Here is a 25977-nt window from a genome sequence, read left to right as displayed (position 1 = left end):
AATTGACATAAAAAAGCAGTTCAGTACACGGTAACATTATGTAGTAATTACTGTATTTATGAATTTAACACAAAAACATCACAATGTATTGAGAACATTGACTACAAAAACATTGACTACTAAAAGGCAAACTACGTTGGATAATCCAGAATGTTGGATAAGCGAATGTTGGATAAATGAGACTACTGTATATGAGGAAGTGGATATAGAACAGCGGCATTTTTAACACCTTACATCTCTCTCTTCTTCCACTCTGATCTAACACAAAAAAGGTTTCTATAATGGCAAAAAAGAGGGGGGAAAGAACATTACTTTTCTAATCTAAAATAGAAGAACAGAAAGGTGTGTACAGTATACACATAATGGCTATATACTTATTTAGCCCTTTTGAGAGCATATTAGTAGTGTTTTAATCATATGACAGGCACACCTAGGAGGCTGCAAAATAAATACTATATACCAGACATGGGCAAACTTGGGCCCTCCAGATGCATTGGACTTCAACTCCCACAATTCCTAACAGCACAATTCTGGTAGGCTGGTAGGAATTGTGGAAGTTGAAGTCCAAAACACCTGGAGGGCCCAAGTTTGTCCATGCTGTTATGGATTGATGATGATAAATGTAAGCTCAGGTTTGCAGAACAAAACTACATGAACTTTACTGATTCCAAGGGATCAAAAACAGTAGTATACTATTTACAGTGGTCCCTCTGATCACTTACAGAAGTCCAGTCATAAATGGTCATTTCTCAGTCCACAAATCTGCTTCAGAGAAGAATATAATCCTGGTTCTTCTCCCTCTTTTCTCAGTACACAGCTATCTTCACCAACAGTACTCAGCCAGCAATTAAAACTTGTCTAAACTGGTTCTGCAGCAGCAGAACAGAAACAGTATCAAATCAATCCCCAGATGGTTGAAAGCTCAGCCAATCGGCTTCATGCACATCATTTTCCAGTGCCTTTGCAAACCATGACACATATCTACTATATACTCATCTATATCTTAGGAAAAATGGCTTATAATGGGAGTTGAAGTCCAAAACACCTGGAGGGCCCAAGTTTCCCCATGCCTGACATATATACACCTTGTCTTTCCAAGTTGCTCAAGTTGGTTGGGCTGCTGTCCAATGAGAGGCCGCCTCTCTACTGCCTCCACTTTCCGTTTCTCTCTCTCCCATAAAAGAGAGAGAGAAAAAAAATGAGGCTGCTTTTTGATTGGCCAGCACGACGAAGCCGACCCCGCCAGATTGGGAACCAATCGGAAATCGGTTGCTGGGCTAGGTGAGGCGTGTCCAGCCAATGAGATGCGAAATTGAGGAGAAGGGAGGGGGGAGGAGGAGGCAACACTCAAGGCAGGCTCGCGCGCCCCTTGTGGCCAATGAGCGCGAGGGAAGGCGAAGGGAAAAGGGGAGGGGGGGAGGGAGGAGCCAACGGCTCTTGTTATCGAGAGGGCGCCTCATTCGCCTCACGGCACGCAGGGAGAGCGGTCGGTGGTCCGTCCGTCGCCTCAGCTGAAGGAGGGAAGGCAGGCAGGAAGGCAGGCAAGGCAAGAGAGCGGCTAGGGGGAGGAAGGCACGGTCCGAAGAGGTCGTCGTCGTCCTCCTCCTCGCCTCCCTCGGCGGTGCTGCTGCTGGAGACGGGCTAAGGAGGGCGAGGTGGCATCTTGGAGGTCCGGCGGACAAACGGCCAGAGGTGAGGAAGCAGCAACGGCAATAGGAGGCAGCGGGGCGTGGTGGGCCTCGCCTCCTGAGGACTGCAGGCCGAGTATTATTAGGGGGACTGGTGTATCTTATTCTTGGGGGACTCTGGTATGTCTCTATTATATTATTATTATAATATTATTCTTATTTCTATTATTATTAGGGGGCTCTGGTGTATCTGATTATTATTATTATTAGTAGTAGTAGTAATATTTGGAGGCTCTGGTGTGTCTGAATTATAATATTACTTGGAAGACTGGTTTGTCATTATTATTATTATTGAGGGACTCTGGTGTATCTTATTCTTGGGGGCTCTGGTATGTCTATTATATTATATTATTTCAATTCTTAGGTGGCTCTGATGTATCTGATTATTATTAGTAGTAGTAGTAATAGTAATATTTGGAGGCTCTGGTGTGTCTGAATTATAATATTCTTTGGAAGACTGTGTCTTAATTACATTATTATTACTATTAGGGTGACCGGTGTGTTTTATTCTTGGGGGCTCTGGTGTGTTTCATCTAATAATATTATCATTTCTATTAGGGGCTCTGATGTATCTGATTATTATTATTATTATTATTATTATTATTATTATTATATTTTAGTAGTATTTGGAGGCTCTGGTGTGTCTGAATTATAGTACTTGGAAGACTGGTGTGCCTTAATTGCATTCTTATTATTGGGAAACTCATGTGTCTTATTCTTATGGGGTGCTGGTATGCCTCTATCATATTATTATTATTATTATTATTATTAGTACAGTAGAGTCTCACTTATCCAACACTCGCTTATCCAACATTCTGGATCATCCAACACATTTTTGTAGTCAATGTTTTCAATATATCATGATATTTTGGTGCTAAATTCATAAATACAGTAATTACTACATAGCATTACTGCGTATTGAACTACTTTTTCTGCCAAATTTGTTGTCTAACATGATGTTTTGGTGCTTCATTTGCAAAATCATAACCTAATTTGATGTTTAATAGGCTTTTCCTTAACGCTTCCCTATTATCCAACATATTTGCTTATCCAACATTCTGCCGGCCCGTTTATGTTGGATAAGTGAGACTCTACTGTAGTAGTAGTAGTAGTAGTAGTAGTAATAGTAGTCGTCGTAGTATTTGGAGGCTCTGGTGTGTCTGAATTATAATATTGGCAGACTAGTGTGTCTTAATTACATTATTATAGTTATTGGGGGACTCTGGTGTGTCTTATTCTCGGGGCATTTATTATATTAAGGGGCTCTGGTGTATCTAATTTTATATTATTATTTCATTAGTAATATTTTGGGGGCTCTGGTATGTCTATTATATTATTAGGGAGCTCTGATTTGTATAATTTTTATTATGTTTGATGTTATTAGTATTATTTGGGGTTCTGATGTGTCTGATTTATATTTTTATTAGGGTCTTCTAGTGCGTCTTAATTATGTTATTAGTATTGAGGGGTTCTGTTATGCCTAAGTTGTATTATTATTATTAGGGAGATCTGGTGTGCCTTAATTATATTATTATTATTAGAGGGGCTCTGGTGTATATGATTTTTATTATTATCATTATTTTTGGTAGTAGTATTTGAAGGCTCTGGTGTATCTGAACTATATTATTTGGAAGTCTCTGGCATGTCTTAATTGCATTTTTATTAGAGGGACTCTGGTGTGTCTTATTCTTAAGGGGGGTCTGATATGTCTCAATTTTTAATTATTATTAAGGGGCTCTGGTATATCTGATTTTTATTATGTTATTAATATTAGTATTGTTTGTGGGTTCTCTAGTGTGTCTTAATATGTTAGTATTACTATTAGGGAGATCTGGTGTGTCATCAATTATATTATTATTTGGGGGCTGTGGTGTGCCTTAATTATATTATTATCTTTATTTATATCCCGCTTTTTCTCTCCATACGGAGACTCAAAGGGGCTCACAGTTAAAAACATTACAATGCAACTTAAAATATACAAATACTAAAACTGTATTAAGCACCATTAATATTTAAAAAGAATTCAGGTTAAAACCATAAAAGCATATAAAACCACCGCACCACCACTATTTGTCTCTGATTTGTGTAAATTATATTACTGCTATTGTTATTAATAATAATTTAGGAATCTTTTTTATTATTATTATTTGAGGGCTGTGGTGTGTGAATTATACTATTACTGCTATTATTATCAATAATGGTGGAGATGTTGGAAGGGCTGTGGATCAACTTTGGGGGCTCAGAGATTTAGTACTATTTCGTACCCACCACTCCCCACGAATCCAGCCAGAGAGCAACAGCATATTCAAATGCAATATATATCATCAATTAAAAATACCTAACACCTGGGGAATGAAGGAAAGCCTTTACTTCAGGAGCTCTGAGGTGCCTGATTTATTAGTATTATTATTAGTATAGTATTTTTTTTCCTGGCTCTCCCCATGGATCCACGAGGGAAACACCAGCATATTAAAACATATACTATCTGGGAAAATATCTAAGATCTGGGGATAAGAAAGTATCTCATGAAGTCCAAGGATTGAAGCTATGAGTAAAAGTCGTGGAGCTTGAAGGGACTATAGGTTGACTTTGGAGTACTTGGGATGACTGATTATTTCTTGCCAGCCTTGCCCCATGGATCTATGTGGGGAACAACAAAAGTACAGCATACAGTACTCCCATCTGCTACAAATAGCTTACTCCTGGGAATGAGGGCACGTATTGAAACCCAGGAATAAGAGTGGTGGGTATTGAAAGGATTATAGGTCAAGTTTGGGAACTTGGGGGTTTCTGATTATATTATTTATTATTAATATTACCTATTTCTTACCCACCTCTCTCACCATGGATTCATATAGAGAACATCAGCGTATTAAAATACAACATTGTACATATTAAAACGTATGCATATATATGAAAACATAATAGTTAAAATACTTGGGGATGAAGGACGTTCAAGAATTGAGCTCCATGAGTAGGAATGGTTGGTGTTGAAAAGGCTATAAGTAACTTTGGAGGTCATGGGGTGTCTGAATTGTTTTTTCTTATCTGCCCCTCTCCGCAGATCGGGGGAGGGGGGGGAGGATAACAACATATTAAAATACAATATAAATCATCCATTAAAAATACCTAACTCTGGGGGATGAGGGCAGTCCACATATTGAGCCTCAGGAGTAGGAGTGGTGGATCCTGAAAGGACTTTGGAGAGTATGAATTACATTATTATTATTATTATTATTATTATTATTATTATTATTATTATTTCTTACCCTCCTCTTCCCATAAAAATAGATGGGGAACAACAACATATTAAAATATAACATGTGCTATCAGCTAAAAATACTTAAACACTTGGGGATGAAGGAAATCCAGGGTATTGAGCCCCATAGATAGCGGAGGGGAAGTAGTTATTATTGGGGGAAGGCTTCTTGTAGAGAGAAATAATGGGAATGAGAGAGCAGACACACTTGTATCTTCTCCCCCATCCCTCAAATAACCATGAGGTTATGGAGGCATATGGCAGAGGTTGAGGTCTTGTAGAGGAGAAGGATAAAAAGTAAGGGTAAAGGGGGTGGGGCTTGAGTTCTATAGGGAGACCAAGGTCTTTATGAGGTTGTGGTAGGCAGAGATATGGTAGATTAAGCACAAGGGAGAGGCAAATAATATATGGGAACTCGGGTGGTATATGATTGGCAGGAAGGAGAACTTTGTGGGGTGATCATGATGGGGTAAACTGGGGGTTGTGTAAAAATTCAGTTTATTTAACATGGACGGTTGTGTTCTTTTGACTTAGGGTGAGATTTGAGGTTGATATGTGAGGTGTATGTGTAACAGTATGATGGGGAAAGAGGAGAAGATGTCTGCATCTCCTTGGAGACTAGGCAAATACAGTGACATCACTTTAATGGCTATGGCTCAATGCCATGGAATCCTGAGATATATAGTTTGGTGAGGCACTAGCACTCTTTAGTAGAGAAGGCTAAAGTCCATATAAAATTACAACTCCCAAGATTCCGTAACTAGCATTAATTCTACAGTATTACAGAGGTGGCAAACTGTATTATTTCTACAATGTAGATGTATCCTAGGAATAGGACAGGTTGGTGTTTTGGAAGGCGCGTTCTAGTAGTAATTTTGCTGGGTGTTCATTAGAAGTCCTAGTTTTGGTTTCAGGGTGAGTGGTTGGGGGTAAAGCTGCTACTGTGTTGGAGATACTTCAGCTTTAAGAAGAGCAGTAGATGGTGAAATAAGATATTGGGAAAAAGTGAAAACAGGATACACAGGGTAAAGGATTCTGATGAAGGAAGTGAAGCAGCAGGACCAGAGGCATTTGCTAGATGAGCACCCGAGGGGTACTTGCATGTGAAGAGGTTGCCTGAGGTCCTGTTTTTGGGTAGGATTGCTGAACAAAGTGCTAGCTAACTGTTAAGGCCTTGTAAGAAACTGCCAAAAAATTGGGCACTGAAACATACTTGAGAATGGCAGACAAGTAAGTTTGCATCAGGTGTTCTGAGAAGGAGTTTGCTGCTACTTGTTGAGAAGGCTGGTTTTATTTGGAAGGGGTTAAGTGTTGTTGTTTATTTGTTCAATCGCTTCCACTCTTTGTGACCTCATGGACCAAACCATGCCAGAGCTCCCTTAAGGGTTAAGTAACTCATCAAAAATGTAGTAAACAAGTGAGTTAAATCATGGGCAGGGCACCTATAGCTCTCCTAGTATAGTAAAATTATTTTTAGTAGTAGTTGTATCATTGTCATGATTGTTTAGGCAGTTCCATTGATGTACATGACCCTTTCCAAGTAAAACAATAAACAGTGGGTTCTGCCACAGGCATACAATCTAAAATAGATATATATGCAGAGAGAGAGAGGAAAGGAAGAAAGAGTAATAATATAAAACTACATTTCCCATCATTCCTGATTTTGGCCATTTTCATTGGGGTTGATGGGCATTGGAATCAAAATTTGAGGGCCACAGGTTCCTTAGCTCTGAATTTGAAGTTCCTCAATGGGACTCACTGTTGTAGAATATACAAATGGAAACTAGGGAGTTCTTTTTCAAACACCCTGTATAGGTCAATTTATTAGAAGTTAATATGCTTTAGATTGCGTGAAAGATTGTGAGTTAAGAGGCCTTTAGGAAAACTAGACTGGAAATATCTAACTGGTTTTAAAAGGAAGTAAGATTGTATGTGTTAAATGTGAGAGTCAGTGTGCTGCAGTGGCTCAAATGTTGGAGTAGGACCCACATATTGATCCCCATTCAGCCATAAAATTTATTAGATGACCTTTGGCTAGTTTTCTCGGTCTGTCCTGCTTAGCAGAGTGCTAAGTACCATGAGCATTTTGGAAGGAAAGCAGAATATACATGGAGTGAATGTATGTATGTCATAATGTATGTGAATGTAATAAAGATTCAGGGATGTGGGCTCTCCATGGTTTGTGATAGATTGAATGTTATAGGACATTGATTTGAAGTTGAAATGAAAGGAGGCAAAAGGGATATTGAAGGAGGGAATTTTTGGGTTCATTCCTTGTGCAGATGAGGGCTGGAGGAGTTCACTCTGAAAGGAAAAGAAGTTGTGTGGTAGTGGGGGAAAAGTGGAAGCTTGGATTAAGAGATTAGACAGGGCCATCTTCCTAGGCTGACTTGAACATTGGGCAGTTTAATGGATGAGGGAGTTAGACATGGGCCAGAAGCAATGCTAACGGTGAAGGGTCTGAAGGGATACAGTATTTGTCATGGTGTTTAATCTTAGTATTTGTCACAGTAACCGGTTGAATTTTGCCTGGTTTTTGGGAAATTTAATCAAGTGATTAATAAGAAAGTAGAGACTGGACATGATTTAGTAGGGTTAACAAAATATGCCAACATGGATGTTTCATGGAAAAGGAGTTGGAGTTTGGTATGGCTGGTATACATTTTTTCTTGGCTAGTTGTGATGGATACAGTGAAAGGGAAATTGGGAAAATACTGGAAATTGCAGTTGAGGCAGGAGCAAGATACAAGGATCAAGTTTGGGTGGGGCTTGTTGAAAGAAAACTTGTTGCATAAAAGGACTGAGATGACTGGATGTAAATAGAAATTGAATAGTTGTGGGGGAAGAGCCTGGAAAAACTTGAACTGGTTCAACTTGAGGTTAGAAGAGAGGCATGTTTTGTATTATTGTTTACTTATAACCTGTCTATTGCTGGAATGAGGCAGCATGGTATAGTGATTTGAGTATAGGACTACAAGTGTGGAATCCATGGTTCGAATCTCCACTCAGCCCCAGAAAGCCAGGAAAGAAAAGACACATCCCCTTTGAACAAATCCTGACGAGAAAACCCAATGATAGTTTCTCCTTAGGGTCATCATAAGTTAAAAACAACATGAAGGCACATAACAACAACTGCTACTCCAGTTGGAAAGGCTTTCAGAATGGCTTGCACAGTAGTAAAAAAAAAAAAAAAAGACAAAATCGTTCCTGAGCCAGGCTTACACTTGGTAAAACACACACACACACAAAAAGAAGAATTGTAAAGGAAACAAGTACGTTTTGACAGGTTCTTGATAGTATGAGAAGTCTTAGCTGGGTAAAATAGTTGCTAAATGACAACTGTGGAGAAATAAAACTGTTCAGAAGAACCGATTGTCATTTTTTCTTTCTCCTCTCACTCTTCATATTTATGTTCTGCTCTGGAAAGGAGTTTCTTATGAAATGGGTTCTCAGTCAGGGATAGGTCTGAATATGGGAAGACTTACTACATTTTAAGCAATTAAAGGTATAGAACTAGGGGGTTTCTTGGAAGACTGTTCTATACTAGGTGAAGAGAACAGAATACATGGGTAGCTCAAGTAGCACATGGAAACCGTTTCAATATGGGACCTTAGACATAACTGAAAATTGTTTTTAACCAATTTACAATTTCTTTTTTAATGTGCTGTGATGGGGTTGGATATAGCTATATGTTGGGGTAATCCAAGGGAGTGTACAACAGGATGTAGCATTTGAAGAGAAAGTGGATGTAAACAGCTTTGAGTGCACATTGCTTCCATTTAGGGAGCCTTTAAAAGTACAATGAATATGTGGGTTGAATACATGAGAACCGTCTTAAAGGTATAGTATCTTTCTTTGAAATGTGAGGCTGGTTGGCACCCTGGAAAACAATTTAGGTTGTCTACTTTGTTATAAGCAGCAACTGTGTAGCTTTTCATTTGTCCAGAGAGCAAAAGTATGATTGCAAACTCCTATTTTGCTATTGTGGGAGGTACACACATGCTTCTTATGTGAGCTATATTGAATCTGACTCCCTTGTGTAAAATGTAAAGGGAGGTTGAATCTTTCACTCCTCTCTACCTTATTTCAGAATTTATGAACACTTAGCAGCATTAATGCTCCCTTTAAAAGAATACACTAATTGCAGCTAACACTAAAGTGCTTTCTGTCTCTGCTGTCTGTCTCAGGACTTCCTGAATTTTCCATAAGGTGCCAGGCTTTGATCTGATCTTAATCATTTATATCTCTTTCCAACTTGCTAGTAGTAAATGTCATCAGTAATTTCTATTCACAAGAGTCTTGATATTTATAGGTCGGGTATTTGTTTTATTTATAAAAGTTGTGCCCGATAAAGTAACATTTAAAATACATAATTAAGGCTGGCTCAGAAAAGCACAGTGAAGAATAATAAATCCTGACAATTTTTGCATGCAGCTCCCATAGTAATCTTTCGTAGAGATCTTGGCTCAGCTCTGGATGCTGTTTTCAGAGGTGTGTGTGTGCGTGCGTGCGTGCAGAGGGGGGGTCCACACATAAAGAAACCCCTGCTACTGTGTGCTTTAACGTGAGAAATCTAGTGTAGATGGAATTTGCTTGAGGTTGGGGTGTCTAAAATCCAACATCATTTTATATTCAGCCTGTGTACAAACGATGCTATTCAATTTTTATGTAACACCAAGCCTGAATTTGCAACATGTATTGTACCTCCTATCTTCTGTGCTGACCTCATGTCAGGTTGCCTGCATTTATTTTAATTTTAGTAAATCTCCAAAATGCAAATACTCTCTTGGAATCAAGCTTATTTGCTTGTTCTCTCGGGTCCCCACCATAGTGTAGTATCTGTTAAAACCAACAAAAATGTTACAAAGAAGAGAACAAGCATATTTCGAATTGTTCAGACTAGCTGTTAAGCAAAGCAACATAATGTGTGTATAGGGGATTGAGTATCATAAAGCTCCAAGGTTTGTATCAGGACCATGCCCTTTTTTTTCCTCCCCTGCTCTTTTTTCCCTTTGCTATTCTCCCTGAAGAAAGTTTGAATAAGTATACAGTAACTTCAAAACTGACCTGTAACCTAGTCCTAGGAAAGGTACTGTTCTACTGTGATTTTTAAAGTTTGTTTTCCTCCTCCATAATGAACAAGTATGCCTATGATTATTTTGTAATAGGATTATTAAAAGATAATAGAGATGACAGAACTAGTCCTAAGTGAGTCTGACATTAGCTACTGTTTGCAATTATTTACCAAATGATTGCTCCCTGGCATTCATTTAAGGTGTGTATGCAACCACCATGCATGAATATGATCCAGGACTTAAAAAGCTGCATGTATAACAGGAAGAACGCTGAGTGATGTGAAGAATTGAAAGCATCCTGTAGTGTGTAAATTGTATGGAATTACCTGATACTATTTGTAACTTCTCCCTCACAATAACTTCTGGGCTCACTCATCCAAAATAGCTCCTGTTGGTGAGGTGCAGAAACATTTTTGGTGGAGTAGGGTTAGGACAGGAGATGATCAGCAATCCTTGAAAACCCATTTCCAAAGTTTTACAAAAAGTCTATAGAGTATACGCGGCTTATTAAAGTAATTGTGGATTATTGATTTGATCATCCTTTCATCATAGTGATAAAATCTTTGTCTACTTGTTGTCTACAGTTGCCTCACATCATTGAAAAGGATTTATTTGGCTGTTACCAGAGCTGTGATGAACCACTTTTTTGGATGAGCTCTTTTTGCACTGAATCTGGACTATTCTGGCCTGAATACATTTTTTTATTTTAAGGGTAAGATTTTTATTATTATTCAAAATGTATTTCTTTAAGGCCATTCAGTGACGTTGGAATGGCTTTATTCTTCTACACTGAAAGTTTGTTCAGATATTGCCACAGATAGAAGTAGAAATTTAACCTGTTCTTCTTTAGCAATAACTTATCTTCTACCTTTATGGCCTCAGAACAATACTTTCTTTTATCTTTCCTTTAATTCCTGCAATCAGTACTATGAGTCAAAAGAGAATGTAGGAAAAGCTGTCTTTAAAACTCTCACATTGTGTAAAAATATGTACAACGTGATTGTAAACTAGGGGACAAGAAACACATTTTGATGATTTGGTTTCCCCAGTTTCTAAACATAATAATAATGTCCATCTTATTCTTTCAAAGTTCAGATCATCTGGTTTTAAGCCACAAAGAATGTACAAAAATCTAAGTTAGAAATTGACTTAGAAATTAAGAGATGATCAGTTCAGCAAAACAATGGGTCATCTACAGAGACGTAAAATTCTTGAAAATTTGACGCAAAAAATGTTTTTAAAATGTTCAGATTTTTTAAAAATGTGATACTAATACTAATGTACAGATGTTGAAAATCTTTCTTCTTTAATGGTACATTTGAAACAAAAACATTTTCTTTCTTCTCACTCCATATTGTCAAGGAGACATAAAACACACATTCCCAGAAAAAGAACAGAGAAAAGAAAATCAAGATTGAAAATTGCAGTGATCTGATACTATATGCACTTACATAAAAGCCTTGTTACACAATATTTAGATATAATTTGTGGGGAGTAATTATATGAACATTTTGTCTTAAACACTTTATTCATTTTTCTAGAAGAAAATACTCCACAATCCTTTGAAAAATGTGTACTGTTTTTTCTAAACAAGGAACTTTGAAAAAAATAATAATAAGAGGAAGATCATTTTCCTGTTTTCCCTTGTCTTTGTATCTCTAGTTAGAGATAGTCAGCAAACTTCAGAAGGAAGTACAAGGCAAAAAAGGCAATCTAGTTCTGAAAATGCCAAGAGTGATAACTTATTGTATCACAGTCCAGACCATTGTGGGACACATCTTCAGAAGAAATTTTTCTATCTGTTTCCTTCAGGAAAGGCTCTGTTGGTCTAAAATATACTGAACTGCAATAAATTTTCATATTTCATTCTGTTTTACATCTAAGCAACTTTCTGTTTCGTTTGTAGTGTTGTCTGAAGGTGTGTCTGTGATCAGGAACTTTTCAGACAAAAGTAAAGCCAGATTCTGGCTGCCAACTGGCCAATTAACATTTCATTGGTTCGGTATTTGAGTTATGTTCCATAAGTTCTCATAGGATTTGGTGGAAGCTCTGCAAGGTGTTAGAACCCGGGTTGTGCCATTGCTATGATAGACATACTTGCTGCATGTACTAGTTTTGCTAAGGAAATGCTCAAACTAGGTTGGTTACTCTGCTGGCCAGGATGCAGTAGCAAACTATCTAAAATAGTTTAGTGTTGTGGGTGTACTGACAGATTTATGGCCATTCCAGATGGGGTGCAAGGAATAGCCCTTTTATCTAGTTGGAGGAGAAAATTTCTAAATTCTTGGCAACATTTTTGGAATAGGATATAATACAACTCACAGTGCACCCACTATATAGTCCTGCACAGTATTATTAATGCAGACTAAGTGGCATGAGTGTTTTTTCTCTAACTTCATGCTGTGTACTCTCAGAGCTCACAAACAAGAAATGGCACAAACTGTCCTTCCCCCAGAACACACAGGGAATCTTGACCACATTTTGTGTGATGTCTTTGTTTAGAATTCTTAGAGATACCTTGCCTTTCGACTGCAGAGCAAAAATCCAACAGCAACCCACTTTCGAGCTGGGTATATCAAGACAGGACCCCTAACCCAGGTAAGCAAGGAAAGGGGCAGACATGCTGCAGAGTATGACTTCTTTAGCAGATTTTTCCAAAACTACTTCTGTTTGCCGAAATACTGGAAAACACTATTATCCATAGATAAGGAAAATACCCACCCCATTTGTGGGTAAGCATTTTGCCAGAAAAGACCAGGCTATTGGTCAAATGCTCCTGCATATTTTTGCTTTGCAGGATCACGATCCAGATGAATGGAGCAGACCAGTCTGTCACCAAAAGGAGACCCAGTTCTACTATGACTGCCGAGGAGGGAAGGGTGTGTATACTCCTCCATGAAAGTGAAGCTCATGCTAAGGCATAAGCACTGGCAGACCAATTGGTGGCAACACCCATTCTTCTCCCACACTTTCTCAAATACCTACTGTGCATCCAAGTACACAGACAGTGTGCTTTAACTCTTGTTTATTACTATCTATCTCTTTCTCTATTCTCTACAGACCTTTTTTCTGCAAGTACAGGATCGACACCATTTTGTAGGGACCGCATGGAAGACCCACCCCTTGACCAGCAGTTGTGATCCATGTACTCCCATTTCCTCTTTGATAAACTTGTGAATCCCCTGCATGAGTGGCCAATAATAGCTCTCCTGATGTTGCTCACTATTGGCCATTATGAATAGAGCTGGTTTGGGAAGAGAGGGGAGGGAAAAATGCACTGGGGTGTTATTTCATAAGTATGCCCTATTAGACAGAACAAAAATTGTGGATTGGTCAGATGGATTTGCTGGAGTGTGGGGGGTTGTCAGTATGCTTGCCTGTAGTGGCTCTCTGCCCTCATTCCTAGCTGAATTATAGCCTAGTTTTGAGGTTGAAAACCAATGTATTAAAACATGAACTGTTCCTCTTTGATGCTGGGACAGAAAGGGAAAAAAATCCCATAATATGTATCTCAGCTCTTTGCTGCTTTTTTTCTAAGTGCCAACTTCAGAACATGTGGCGTCATCAAGTAAATTACATTTCAATATAATTCAATAATATTTACAAGTCCAGATTTAAATACTCATGCAAATAGGTTTAATGTTGCAGAACTGTACATACATACACAATACAGTTCATTGTTCTTTGTTCCTTTACTTTTGGCCCCTGACATTGCCTATTTTTGCTAAAGCAATTAAAAACTAAATTGGAAGACTCCCTTTTTTTGGGTGAGGGGGTTAAAATATTTTAAAACTATAACTTATTTCAAAACATTTAGCATACTGCAGTTGTTTTGCTACATTGTCTGTTCACTGATCTACATATACATGTTCCCCACCTTGCAACATCCCTCATATAGCATTATAGAAATACTGCTTTCTCAGTTTTGTTACTTTTCCTTATCCTAATTGTATCCATTAGGTATAATTATTATAATATATGTACTGACTATTCATCCACAGTCTTACTTGGTTGTTTGCTGGTTTGAATTTGCTATTACTTTTATGCATGAAGCTTATAAATAGTTTCCATTTACAGTATTGTCAAATAGATATTCTTTCTCCTTTTGCTAATCTTAATTTATAGTTTAGCTTTTCCATTAGAGGTATAGCCCAAATCTTTTAAAACTAATTCTTTATTTGTACATTCTCTTACTGGTTTTAGGTTCTGACTATTTCAAGTCTTGAGGCACATAACATGAGCAATTTAAGACTTTTATTTACCAAATCCTTATTCTTACTTTCAAATACAGAAATCATTAATAGAACTCCTCTGGAATGTATTGTTCCCCCATTATTTGGATTGTCCCTCAATAAAACTTCATTCCAATTTTCATATTCTTAGGCACGTTAGGCACATGTGTTTCCAGTCCCCTATTTCTCCACACTTTCTCCAACATAGTTTAGATGTTCCATTATTGATCCTATGCTATTTAAGTGGATAATAGTACCACGTATGCGTGATTTTTCAAAGTATTTTCATTTAGTTGTGCTGAAATTGATTTATATGCTTGGTTTTCCTAGTTGAGTTCCTTTTTTTATTCTGTTTTAAAGCTTTTAAGCTTAAATTCCACGTGTTGTGTTGTTATAGCTTCCAGAACCTCATACCATTATTACTTGGGCTTTTGGAAATTGGGTGTCCAAAATCTTTGGAAAGCTAGAGTCCCCAGTTTTGTGGATTGAGGTCCTGGAAGTTTCTGCTCTTAGTGTGTGTCTAGCAGCCATTCTTTTCTGCCTCTTGTTTTGATCCTTGGCAAAAAGAATCTTTTCTTCCCTGGATATATCTTGAGCCCTTATCTTAGGAGCACTATATGAACTCTTCATCAAGCAGTTACGTAAATGCCGTTTTCCTGTTTGCTACTGTTTATATTTTTGTTGTGTTTTGGGTTGCAAATGTGAGCAAAATAATACAAGATCACAAGCCTAGAGAGTAAGATAATCCTTTAAAATAAGTTGTGTCTCTAGGCATTGCTTTAGAATGATGATATAACTTTAAAAGAACAGGAGTATTACTGCAACTGGAGGTTGCGTCTGGTACAGTAGATTCTCACTTATCCAACGTTCTGGATTACCTAACTCATTTTTGTAGTCAATGTTTTCAATGCATTGTGATATTTTGGTGCTAAATTCGTAAATATAGTAATTACTACATAGCATTAATGTGTAATGAACTACTTTTTCTGTCAAATTTGTTGTATAACATGATGTTTTGGTGCTTAATTTGTAAAATCATAACTTATTTTGATGTTTAATAGGCTTTTTCTTAATCTCTCAATATCCAACATATTCGCTTATCCAACATTCCGCCGGCCCGTTTATGTTGGATACGTGAGACTCTACTGTATTTTAAACCTACTCCCCTTATAGTTCATTTTGAACAGTTAATTTTGTTGTGAGGTACATTTTTTCCCTTCAGTTTGAGTAGTCTTGGGTTGGCCTTAGGAGGGAAATACACTTTATGCTGCTCACTCACTACAGGTGTGAAATCCTAGGAAAAATGGGAAATGTTGCTTTTTTTTCTTGAAACCTTGTTTTTCCAGAAAAAAAAGTACAGTGGGTCCTGTATTGTATTTCCAAAATCTCAATACGAATTTTAGAGGTATTGAACTACTAGGTTTGCCACTTGATAAGAAAGAAACAAGTAATTCAGTTAGAATGGATGATCAATAGAAGAGATTACATATTTCAAATTGTATCAGAAATTTTTGTCTGAAAGTACAGTAGAGTCTCACTTATCCAAGCCTCGCTTATCCAAGCTTCTGGATAATCCAAGCCATTTTTGTAGTCAATGTTTTCAATATATCATGATATTTTGGTGCTAAATTCCTAAATACAGTAATTACTACATAGCATTACTGCGTATTGAACTGCTTTTTCTGTCAAATTTGTTGTATAACATGTTTTGGCGCTTAATTTGTAAAATCATAATCTAATTTGATGTTTAATAGGCTTTTCCTTAATCACTTCTTATTATCCAAGATATTCGCTTATCCAAGCTTCTGCCGGCCTGTTTAGCTTGGATAAGTGAGACTCTACTGTAGTTGCTTTTGACCAGGAGCTATTATCTGTAAACTGGTCATAAATTGTAATTATCTTTCTACTAGCTCAAAAGCCAGTATTACTGTATGAACTAGCTTGTAGATATTGACTTCAAAATTAATTTTTTTGAAAAGTAAAAGTGACTATATTGAACAATCTGATTTTTTGCTGATTTCTGCCTCTTATAATATTAGATATTTCAATTCCTATAGATTTTACACAACACAGTATTACAATTGGGAGAGCAACAGGAATCCTTAAATAGTTCAGTGAAACAAGCAAAGAGGGCTCTCTTGACAAGGTACAAGGAGTTATTTCTAAAACAGCGCAATTAGTAAATCTGTGCTTGAACTATAAACAATTTAAACTGCAGGTGGCAGATCATGCAGTGAAGTTTTTACAGACAAGCCCAAGATTCCTGAAAAACCTACGCAGAAATAATTTTTTTGCTATTATCTTTCTTTATGCAAGGATTTTGTGGACAGGAAGGTGAAATGCAGAGTAATGTTTTATCAGGTTAGTTCCCACCTCTTGCCTGAAGGTTGCATAAAGGCATATATCCATAGTAGTTGGCACCACAATGCTGAATGTATTTATGTATCTACGTTTTGCATTGCAAGGTCTGACTTTTGCCATTCATAGAGCTACCTCTTTTTTCCCATCTTTTTCTTAGCAAATGGGTCTAATATTTGTCATGCTTGTGATGAAGGAGAAACAGTGCCCCTCTGCAACCTGTTTTATGAACCATTTTTCAAAAGGTGTTCCTTCATTGTAATGCCTTAGGGCAACAGTAGCAATGTCATCAAAAAAGAATTAACACCAGCAAAGTTATCCACTCTGTAAATACACACTTCATAAAGAAATGCATAATTCCAGTTATACTGCAGTGGTTCTCAACCTGGGGTTCCCAAATGTTTTTGGCCTACAACTCCCAGAAATCCCAGCTGGTTTACCAGCTGGTAGGATTTCTGGGAGTTGAAGGGCAAAAACACCTGGAGACCCCAGGTTGAGAATCACTGAGCTATCGAGCACAAACATGTGCCGTGGGAGTGGGATATTTATCGTACAATTTTTTTTGCAATTTCATAGTGCTTGAAATCAAATGAGCATGCTTGTTTTCAGAAGCGAACAATTTATTTCTTTTTCTCTCAAGGTCATTCTGGTTAAGACTGTAATGTTGTCTATTTTAGTTTTCTCCAGGGAGCCCAGAATGGTAGGAGTAAAATCCTGTGCTGGTGTTTCATCCAGGGCCTGGTCAGATTCATAAGGAAGATGTCATAAGGAAGAAGGGGTAGGCTTGTTTTCTGATGCCCTGGAAACTAGGACTCAGAGCAATGGGTTCAAATTACAGGAAAGGAGATTCTACGTGAACATTAGCAAGAACTTATGGACTGTGTAAGAGCTGTTGAACATTGAAATTTTCTGCCTTGGGAGTATAGTGGAAGCTCCTTCTTTGGAGGCTTTTAGACAGAGGCTGGATAGCAATCTTTTGGGGGGTGCCTTGATTGTGTTTTTCCTGCATGTCAGGGGTTGGACTGGATAATCCTTGTGGTCTCTTCCAACTCTATGATTCTACCTGCTTAAGTTTAGCAAACTCTACTGTGTGCATAACTGCCAGGGGTTGAGAATTTACTGTATATTGACACTCTGTCTGGTTTCTTGGGTTGGTGGGGCTACACATCTCATTTCGCTTCCTCTGCCTCCAAACTGCTCAGGAGTTATCCTAAAAGCTTGTGGAAGATGCCACTGGCCATAGGCAGGAATTAGTTCCTTTTTGGTGGGGGTGTGGGTGGGTGGTGAGAAGCCTTTGCCTTTTTTTCAGAAGTTTAAACATTTATGTTTCATATACATTGACTTAGTCTATATTTTGAATGTAAGAAGGACTAAGAATTTATTATACGTCTCAGCTGGGCAAATTCATATATCAAAGCAGATGCCTACATATTTTTGGCATTGTCACTGGTTAATTTTGTTAAAAATAGTTTTAAATTATTGTGGAATTGATATATGTAGTGCTGTCTTTTATGGTTTTATACCTTAATTTTTATTTGTATTTTATATTTCATGCTTCTTTGATTTTGAAAGCTATGTTAAACAGAGAATTGGGGTGAAAATGGCAATTAGTGCTCTTCTGTGTCAAGGCTACTTGAGACATCCTCTGTAAATGGAGCCTTGTTAATTCTTTGTTAATAGCTGACAAAGGAGCCCTACTGTGAAACTGTAAAACTGGTTTCCTCTTGAATTCTAGGTCTGGTAAATAAATGCTGAGGACAGTGGAGCAATTGCAGTTCTTATTTTGATGAATTTGGGGCTGGCTAATTAGATACAGATGAATTTTTCATTTTTGGTTTGGTCAGTTTATTTTTTCTCAATCTTAAATCTATTCCATCACATCATACCAGTTTGTGTTTTAAAAGATTGAACAGAAGTATGCATTTTATGTGAATTTATCCTAATATTTATATTTCTGTGTGCATCGTTTTCATCAGATATTTGCATCACAAGTACAGGAGGGGCATGAGGCTGAAACAAAAGCAGCGGAAGCTTTTAATAGCTTTGTGCTACAGATTATTCATTTAATTATTGCTTTCTGTGATGTAATACCAGCTACTTCGCTGTAGCTAGCAGTCAAGACAGGTTACTCCTTTCAACAGTGTGGCTCAGGAATAGCATTTCTAATGCTTCAAGAATGAGAGAATTGGGGGAAGAATCTTAACATTTAAGTTATTTAAACAGTTTTATTTTCACAGCAATATAGACAGAATTAACTATTTCTTCGTTCTTATATGAAATTATAGATATAAAGTGATAAAGAGCACATAATTCACTTAATGATGTCATTCAAGACTTGTAGCTAGCATATTATGTGACATGCACATTCAAATTTCCCTGTTTTTCTGTGCCAGTATGTGTTCAGTGGATCCCCTGGTGGCGCAGCGTGTTAAACCACTGAGCTTGCTGACCGAAAGGTTGGCAGTACAAATACAGGGAGCGGGATGAGCTCCTGCTGTTAGCTCCAGCTTCTGCCAAACTAGCAGTTTGAAAACATGCAAATGTGAGTAGATCAATAGGTACCACTCTGGTGGGAAGATAATAGCACTCCATGAAGTCATGCCAGCCACATGACCTTGGAGATGTCTACGGACACGCCAGCTTTTCGACTTAGAAATGAAGATGAGCTCCAACCTCCAGAGTCAGACACGTCTAGACTTAATGTCAGGGGAAAACCTTTACCTTTTTATGTGTTCAGTGTGCATCCAGATATTTCTGTCCCTATTGACATGGTCTTGTTGTTTGTGGTTCTTCCCCTTTTGTGTTTGTGCTCAGAGGGCATTTGATTTCTGGATGCTTAATTGCATGTTTAGATTTGGATCCCATTTGCAGGATCTCCAAATGCCTCATTAGTTATGAGAAAATGTTGGGGACTACAGCAAGTAGCTAGTGAAGAGAGAAGTTGAGTATCTCATATCCAAAATGTTTGAAACCAGAAATAATTTGAATTTTGGTTTGTTTTTTCCCCTCCAGATTTTGGAATACCTGTATTTGGATATACAAACATAATATTTGTATATTAAAATACAGTATAACTGGAGGTTCCTTCTTTGGAGACTTTTAAACAGAGGCAGGGTGGCCATCTGTCAGAGGTGCTTTGATTGTGCTTTTCCTGCATGACAGGGGGTTGGACTGGATAACCCGCGTGTTCTCTTCTATGATTCTATAACACCTTGCATAGTGCGGACTTCCAGGTCTAATACCTAGCTCATTAGAAATACTGTATTTGCCAGTTCATTAGGTAGTCTCAAAAGCTCTGGTTTAACACATCTCGAGGGCATCATGTGGGAAATGGCTGCTACGTTTTAGTACCTTTCCCGTCTTTAATCTGGGAAGCTTTGGGAGGATCATTCTTTTCTTCCTCCTATTCATCATTCCTCTTTAGATTTATTTTTAAGTGCTAAAAGTTCTCTCTAATGCACTTCATGATTGCAAAAATTTGATCAGAAAAATCTTTGCAGTGACAGACACTTTTATGCTGCTTCTATCTATCTTGATAAGTCTTAAACAGAGTTGTATAACACTGATGTAGAGACAAGTCTTTTATAGTTGCTCTTTGAGCTGTTTTTTATGTCTGCCAAGAACCATAGTTTGCAGGCATGAGAGATGAAAGTGTATAGTCAAAACTATTTCAAGAACCCGACCCTCTTCAACTCTCAAAGAAATGTAATACAAAAATATAAAATGTAAAAATTCGTACTAATGGCAAAAGGTAAACACTGGCATTTCAAAATTGTTTCATATCTTGTTTTCAGGAGAATGGGAAAGAATCCTTGGCCTCTAAAGGGCATTGAAATCACAAAATTATATAAAAGCATAGTTTAAAAAATTCTGTAGCTCTGCATTGTTTCTTGTTTGCACAATACAATGTTTACTTTGCTTGTTATGGAACAGAAAAGAAGCTATATGTCTCCTTGCATTAATTATTAGGAATGCTGTTCACAAATTCAGGCTGCATTAGGCTTTGACCATCTGTTTCTAAATGTCTCTTAATAATCTCAAGTATTAGAAGGTAAGTGATGTAGTTGTGGCACTGAATGTTTGCAGTTTTATATATATATTAACTGCTCTGAGTCCCTCTGGGGAGAGAGGGCGGTCTAGGAATTAAGTTGTTTATTGTTGTTGTTGTTATTAGTTGCTTGTTGTTGTTGTTGTTGTTGTTGTTTGTAAAATTAAAGTGGGGATTCTTGGAAAATCAGATTTCAAAGGTGCTTTGTGAAATCTGTGGCATATGAAAAGACCTTTCCAATTAAATAGGCACTGATGTGTTTTGGAATGCCTTCAATGTTTTCCCAGTGTTAAATAATCATCTTCCTCCCAGTTGGCCCACTCTAGATATGATTCCTTCCCAACCCCAAATATATTAATAAGTAGAAACCTGATCATAAGGTGCCTGTTACGTTGTAGCCAGAGTCATTGCTACCATCATGCAGAAGAAGGACTGGATAGAAATGTTATAAATGAGAGAAATACTTGTTTTACTGTATGGTGGACTGCGTTATGAGAACCATTTTACAATTATTATTTTTTGTCATTTTAGGTTCATGTTGGGGAGGGGTCTGAAACGCAAGCTGAGTGATTATGAAGAAAACATGGCTGGTGTGTCAAGTGCCTTTGATTCCAGTCGCAACCTGCCATATCCACTCAAGAGGCAGCTGGTGCTCAATGTATGCCTCGCCAAACTTCAGATGTACAAGATGCTGGTGGAGCCTAATTTGCACCGCTCTGTCCTCATAGCCAACACTGTCCGGCAAATCCAAGAAGAGATGAGGCAAGAAACCAGCCAGCACCTTGTTAATATGTGTGGCGGTCTCAGCACCAGCCCATCTGGTTACCTGAATTTGGATTTGTTGGGCATGCCTTCTCAGTTTTTCCCAGGCACAAATCAGCAGGAATCAAGTGGTTATGAAGCACGGCCGATGGAAGGCCCCATGGAAAATAGCTTGTTGATGGTTTCTGATAATGATATGTCATCAGCTATTTCCTCTATCCTGAAAGATTTGGATTTCATGGAAGATGTAAGTCCCCCTACATACCTTGCTGCGTCTGGAGATGATCAGTCAAAGGCTTCAGAAACGCCGTGTCCGAGGCTAGAAGATGAGAGACAAGATTTGAAAGGCGTAGAATGTGCATTTGGATCCTTTGAAATTTCAAACTCAACCAGTTACTTGAAAGACTTGGCTATCGATGACATCTTTGAAGATATTGATACTTCGATGTATGATTCAGACTTTGACTGCCCCCCACTGGCTCCTTCGAGAGCCTTGCCTGTGGTGAGCACGGAGGAAATCTTCAAAACCTTCCCCTCTTGCAACTCATCATCAGCAAGCAACATCCCAATAGGTAGAAGTGATCTTAGTGATTTGGACCATATCATGGAGATACTTGTAGGATCATGACACTTCTTTAAAAATCCAAAGATTACTTGTTCCATGCTGCCACACAGTGTTGGTCTGAAGACAACCAGAAAGCAGGAGGAAACAAGCTGCAACACGATAGGCCAAATAGCAGCTAGAGGCATTATCTTTGAGTGGTTCTCCAAAACTCACATATAAACCAAAAAATGGCATGCTGTCATATATAAAATGTAGTATTTATTAAATCAATTGTGCAATCATTCATTTTGTAGTTCTTCTGGGATATAGTGAGGAATGTGTCCTTTGCAACAGCCTCTTTATTCCCAAAGTTCTTAATTTTAAAAATGTGCAATTTTTAATCTGTCAGAAGAAATTTGCATAACAGCAATTTTCATAAGAGGAAAACATCATCTGAATTCTAAAGATTCTATTTTTAATATTTAATATTAAATTTTTCATTGGCATTCAGTGGAGGTCTGTTCTCAGATTTACAGCCCTTGTAAATACCAATATATTTTAAAAATATTTAAAGATTACAGAACTCTTCCCTTTTGTTGAAGGAGCAATTACATGCTTGGCGGCAAAACATTTTGTAAAATATTTGAAGCTATTTATTTTTGTAAATTTTATAGTCTTTTTACATTTTAGTACATTGCTCTAATTTGGGTCTGAAGGTGAATTTCTAGTTGGATGTGGCTGGCACTACCTCTATAAGCAGAAATGCTTTAACTCTTTCCAGTGCTTTGTCTTACACTGCAGTTCTTGGTTTTCTTGGACGGTGTTTCTGGTGGTATAAACGAGAAATTTGCCAGCAATACAGCTTCTTTGTGGAATTTTATGGTATTTAATTGTACACATTATAAATGTAATTTATATGTATATTGTCCAATTTTAAAGCTGTGTCAGTATTATGTGCATCAATTTTGGGTTGATAATGAGTTTTTAAATTTTTAGTATTTACTGTACAGGTAGAACTATTTTAAACCCTGAAGAACATTGTATCTTTGCAAGACAGTTTAAAATTTTATGTGCAATATATCACTTCAATGGAACATTTACACATAAATGTAAGGAAATGCATCCAAATGATGGGCACAAACACGCCAGATAGCAGAGTATTTGATATGTGCTTGGTTTGCTGGCTAGTCAGCCCTGTAAAAATTGAATGGGACTCATCTAAGAACACAGCTTTTATCTTGCACAATTCCCTTTCATTTGAAGGAATATCACTGCAATATGTTGGAGATTATGTGTTTTCATGACTGTTTATTCTTTTCTTACATGAGAAACTGAGCAAACTGCAACATCACCACAGTGGTGGATTTAGGGATCTGCCTAGCAGCTGTTGCATTGTAAAAATATACATGTTGGTTTTCTCACACCCTAAAAGAAGCTAGACATCAGATCCTAGCATGTGAGAGTGTTTGTTGGGAGCCTTATAACCCAGTAATGTTGCCCATAAGAACTGATCTATCCCAGCTTTCATTGGATTGAATTCTATTGCTAGTTTCTATTAAAGTGCCCGTTGTCATATGGTCAGTCATCGCATAACTTCCACTGATTCAACGGGTCTGCTTTACTTAAGAGCTACCACTGTGGTTGAGCTTATTGCTTGGTGATGCCAGGTGGCCTTAGACAGTGTTGTGTCAGGTCTTGTGGTAGCTGGTGGTTGCTGTATTCATTTCCCCATAATGCAGTGCTCTGAGCACCTGACCTCTTGGGTGAGGGCAGTATGGATGAGTGAAAAGGCAGGCGAAGTCATTGATTGGATAAGTGGTTGTAACTAGTTGGAAATATATATCAACTTAATGGAAATGTTTAACCCAAAACTTCCTGAACTACAGTAAGCCTTTCCACATTGTTGGTGTTTGGGGCACACGGGCCCCGCATGAAAGTGGAAAAAAATGAATAAAATGTTGCATTTTAAGCAGAAAAAAAATGTATTTCTAGGAATGTCTAGGTCCGAAAGCAGAGTGGCTCAAGAGCAGTGTTATTTGGGATAAAAACTGTAGCTTGGAGAAGTTACTTGGTTGTTACCAATATCAAAATATGACTAACGTAGACAAGATCGGGAGCTCCATAGACAAGTGGAAAAATTGGTTGTTTAGATATGGCAGGTTCTGTTACAACTGTCCTTTGTTTACCATTCATTTTCTACAGTACTCCCATTTGACTTTTAGGGGGGATCCACCAAGCTTAAGTAGAATCTTTAAGAAGCAAACCCTAATTTTAAAAGTAGCAAAATATGGTCTTTGATCATAACCTGAAATATTTTCATTAATTTATCTAGCTCTTCATGACTGAGCCAGATCTCACATTTAGTACAAAATCAGTCCTGTTTTGTTGGCTCAACGCAGACCTTGGCATTGGCAGTTCAAATGTATTTTATGTGACAGAAATCATAGTAGCAGACCTTTGGGCAAAGGTTTGCCCATCTTTGGCATAAAGGGATTAGGTAGAAGGAATGTATGCAGATTGTGCATAAACGCTACTTTGTATGTTTTTAAAAAATATTGAAGATGGTAAGAGCCTTCTGCACTGTGATGAAGCAGACTTACGGTTAAAAAGAATATTTTTAAAATTCCTATGATAATAAATATTTCAATCTAACCTTTTCTATGGATGTGATTCTTTTGTTAAAAATGAGCAAGCTCAAAATATTAAAATGCATTTTTGTTTTGTTCTTAAATGTTTTATCTATTTTGCTTGAAGTGGCTAGGTCCTCCCTAGACAAGCTACCATGGATATGGATTTTTCTTGGGGTCCTTACCCCTTTCCCCTCTCTTTGCCGAGGCAACACAGTGATTTCCCACTCTGCCTCAATAATCTGTTAGGGAAGGATTCCTGATAAATAAAAATTAAGAGGATGATACTCTATGTCTTCATTAGTGCAAAGGACTAGAGCACGATCGGTTTTCAAAGGAGAAGGCAACAAGCAGTCTAAAAGCTACCAATGGTTCTGAATATGTTATCCTTATGACTAGCTTGCTTTAATAACGTCCAGCAAAAAAAAAAAATCTTGATGTCTTGATTTTAGGCCTGTTCATGGGGTTACCTGGGATCCTGATTCAAAACATTGCATTGGATAGACTGCATCAGCTCTAGTTTCTTAGATGTGGCTATCATGATTTCTTAATGAGTGAGCAGACGAAGACTGGTATATGTTCTTTACCTCAAAAAATGTGAGTTGATGGGGAAAACTGGTGGCATTTTTGGAACCAGCAGGTCAAAAATAGGTCTAACATTTGAGATTCCAAAATGTGTGTTGGCCAGTGTTTTCAGTACTATTCAATATTTGTACATGCTTTGAAAACCTGAGGTACCATAAATGCTCATGTTCTCCTATATGTTACACTATGGGGAGTAACTTTCATGTAATGTCAATTTCCAAAAACATGGGAAGGAGATGGACATTTGCTGTGACACCTGGTTTCTGCAGTAAGAGCCTTCTAACCGGCCCCAAGAAAATGAACTACTTGAAGCCTGTGCAGAGGCTTCCTTTGAAAGGTTCTGGAGCTGAGTAACTTGGGAGAGGAACCCCAATCCTCTCCCCAAACTGCACAGCCTACCCAAAATGTGTTAATAAAGGAAATTTCCAATATGTAAAGACTTTGCTATCACATTAACTGAACTCATGTATTCCCCTCTGGTTCATCTACTGCTTCAGAGACAAAAATGTTCATTCCAGTGGTTTCAAATTATTCAATTTAAATATTAGGAAGTATTAAGTAAGAGCTCTTCAACAGTGGAACACACTGGCATGGAAGGTGGTGAACACTCTTTCTTTGGAGGTCTTTAAACAAATTTGATGGCCATTTTTCTGGAGTGTTTTAATTATGTATTCTCTCATGGCAAGAAGGTTGGACTAGATTATTCTTGCGACTCCTTCCAGCTGTAAGGTTCTACATGATTGTTGTGTAACACATTAAAACTGAGGTGAAGCTTCACAGGATTTTCCTTATAGAGACC

General features: G+C 37.8%; 1 protein-coding gene across 5 annotated transcripts; it reads left to right on the top strand.

Annotated features, from left to right (window-relative positions):
• Positions 1-1412: 1412 nt before the first annotated feature.
• Positions 1413-24618, top strand: LOC103277632 (SERTA domain-containing protein 2). 5 transcript variants are annotated; one of them, XM_008103112.3, is made up of 5 exons: positions 1413-1692; positions 10607-10734; positions 12525-12620; positions 12820-12901; positions 21192-24618. In XM_008103112.3, the coding sequence occupies exon 5, from the start codon at positions 21196-21198 to the stop codon at positions 22048-22050; it is 855 nt and encodes a 284-aa protein (XP_008101319.1). In that variant the 5' UTR covers positions 1413-1692; positions 10607-10734; positions 12525-12620; positions 12820-12901; positions 21192-21195; the 3' UTR covers positions 22051-24618. The 5 variants fall into 5 exon arrangements, with proteins under 5 accessions (XP_008101319.1, XP_008101381.1, XP_062824628.1 ...); XM_008103174.3 differs by lacking the exon at positions 12525-12620; XM_062968558.1 differs by lacking the exon at positions 12820-12901.
• Positions 24619-25977: the final 1359 nt, after the last annotated feature.

The sequence above is a fragment of the Anolis carolinensis genome, chromosome 1, assembly GCF_035594765.1.
Source record: "Anolis carolinensis isolate JA03-04 chromosome 1, rAnoCar3.1.pri, whole genome shotgun sequence".
NCBI classification, from domain to species: domain Eukaryota; kingdom Metazoa; phylum Chordata; class Lepidosauria; order Squamata; family Dactyloidae; genus Anolis; species Anolis carolinensis.
This window is presented reverse-complemented; position numbering and strand designations above follow the sequence as displayed.

Coding starts and splice junctions, on each gene's coding strand:
- LOC103277632 (XM_008103290.3), top strand. CDS start 21,196: ATGTTGGGGAGGGGTCTGAAACGCAAGCTGAGTGATTATGAAGAAAAC.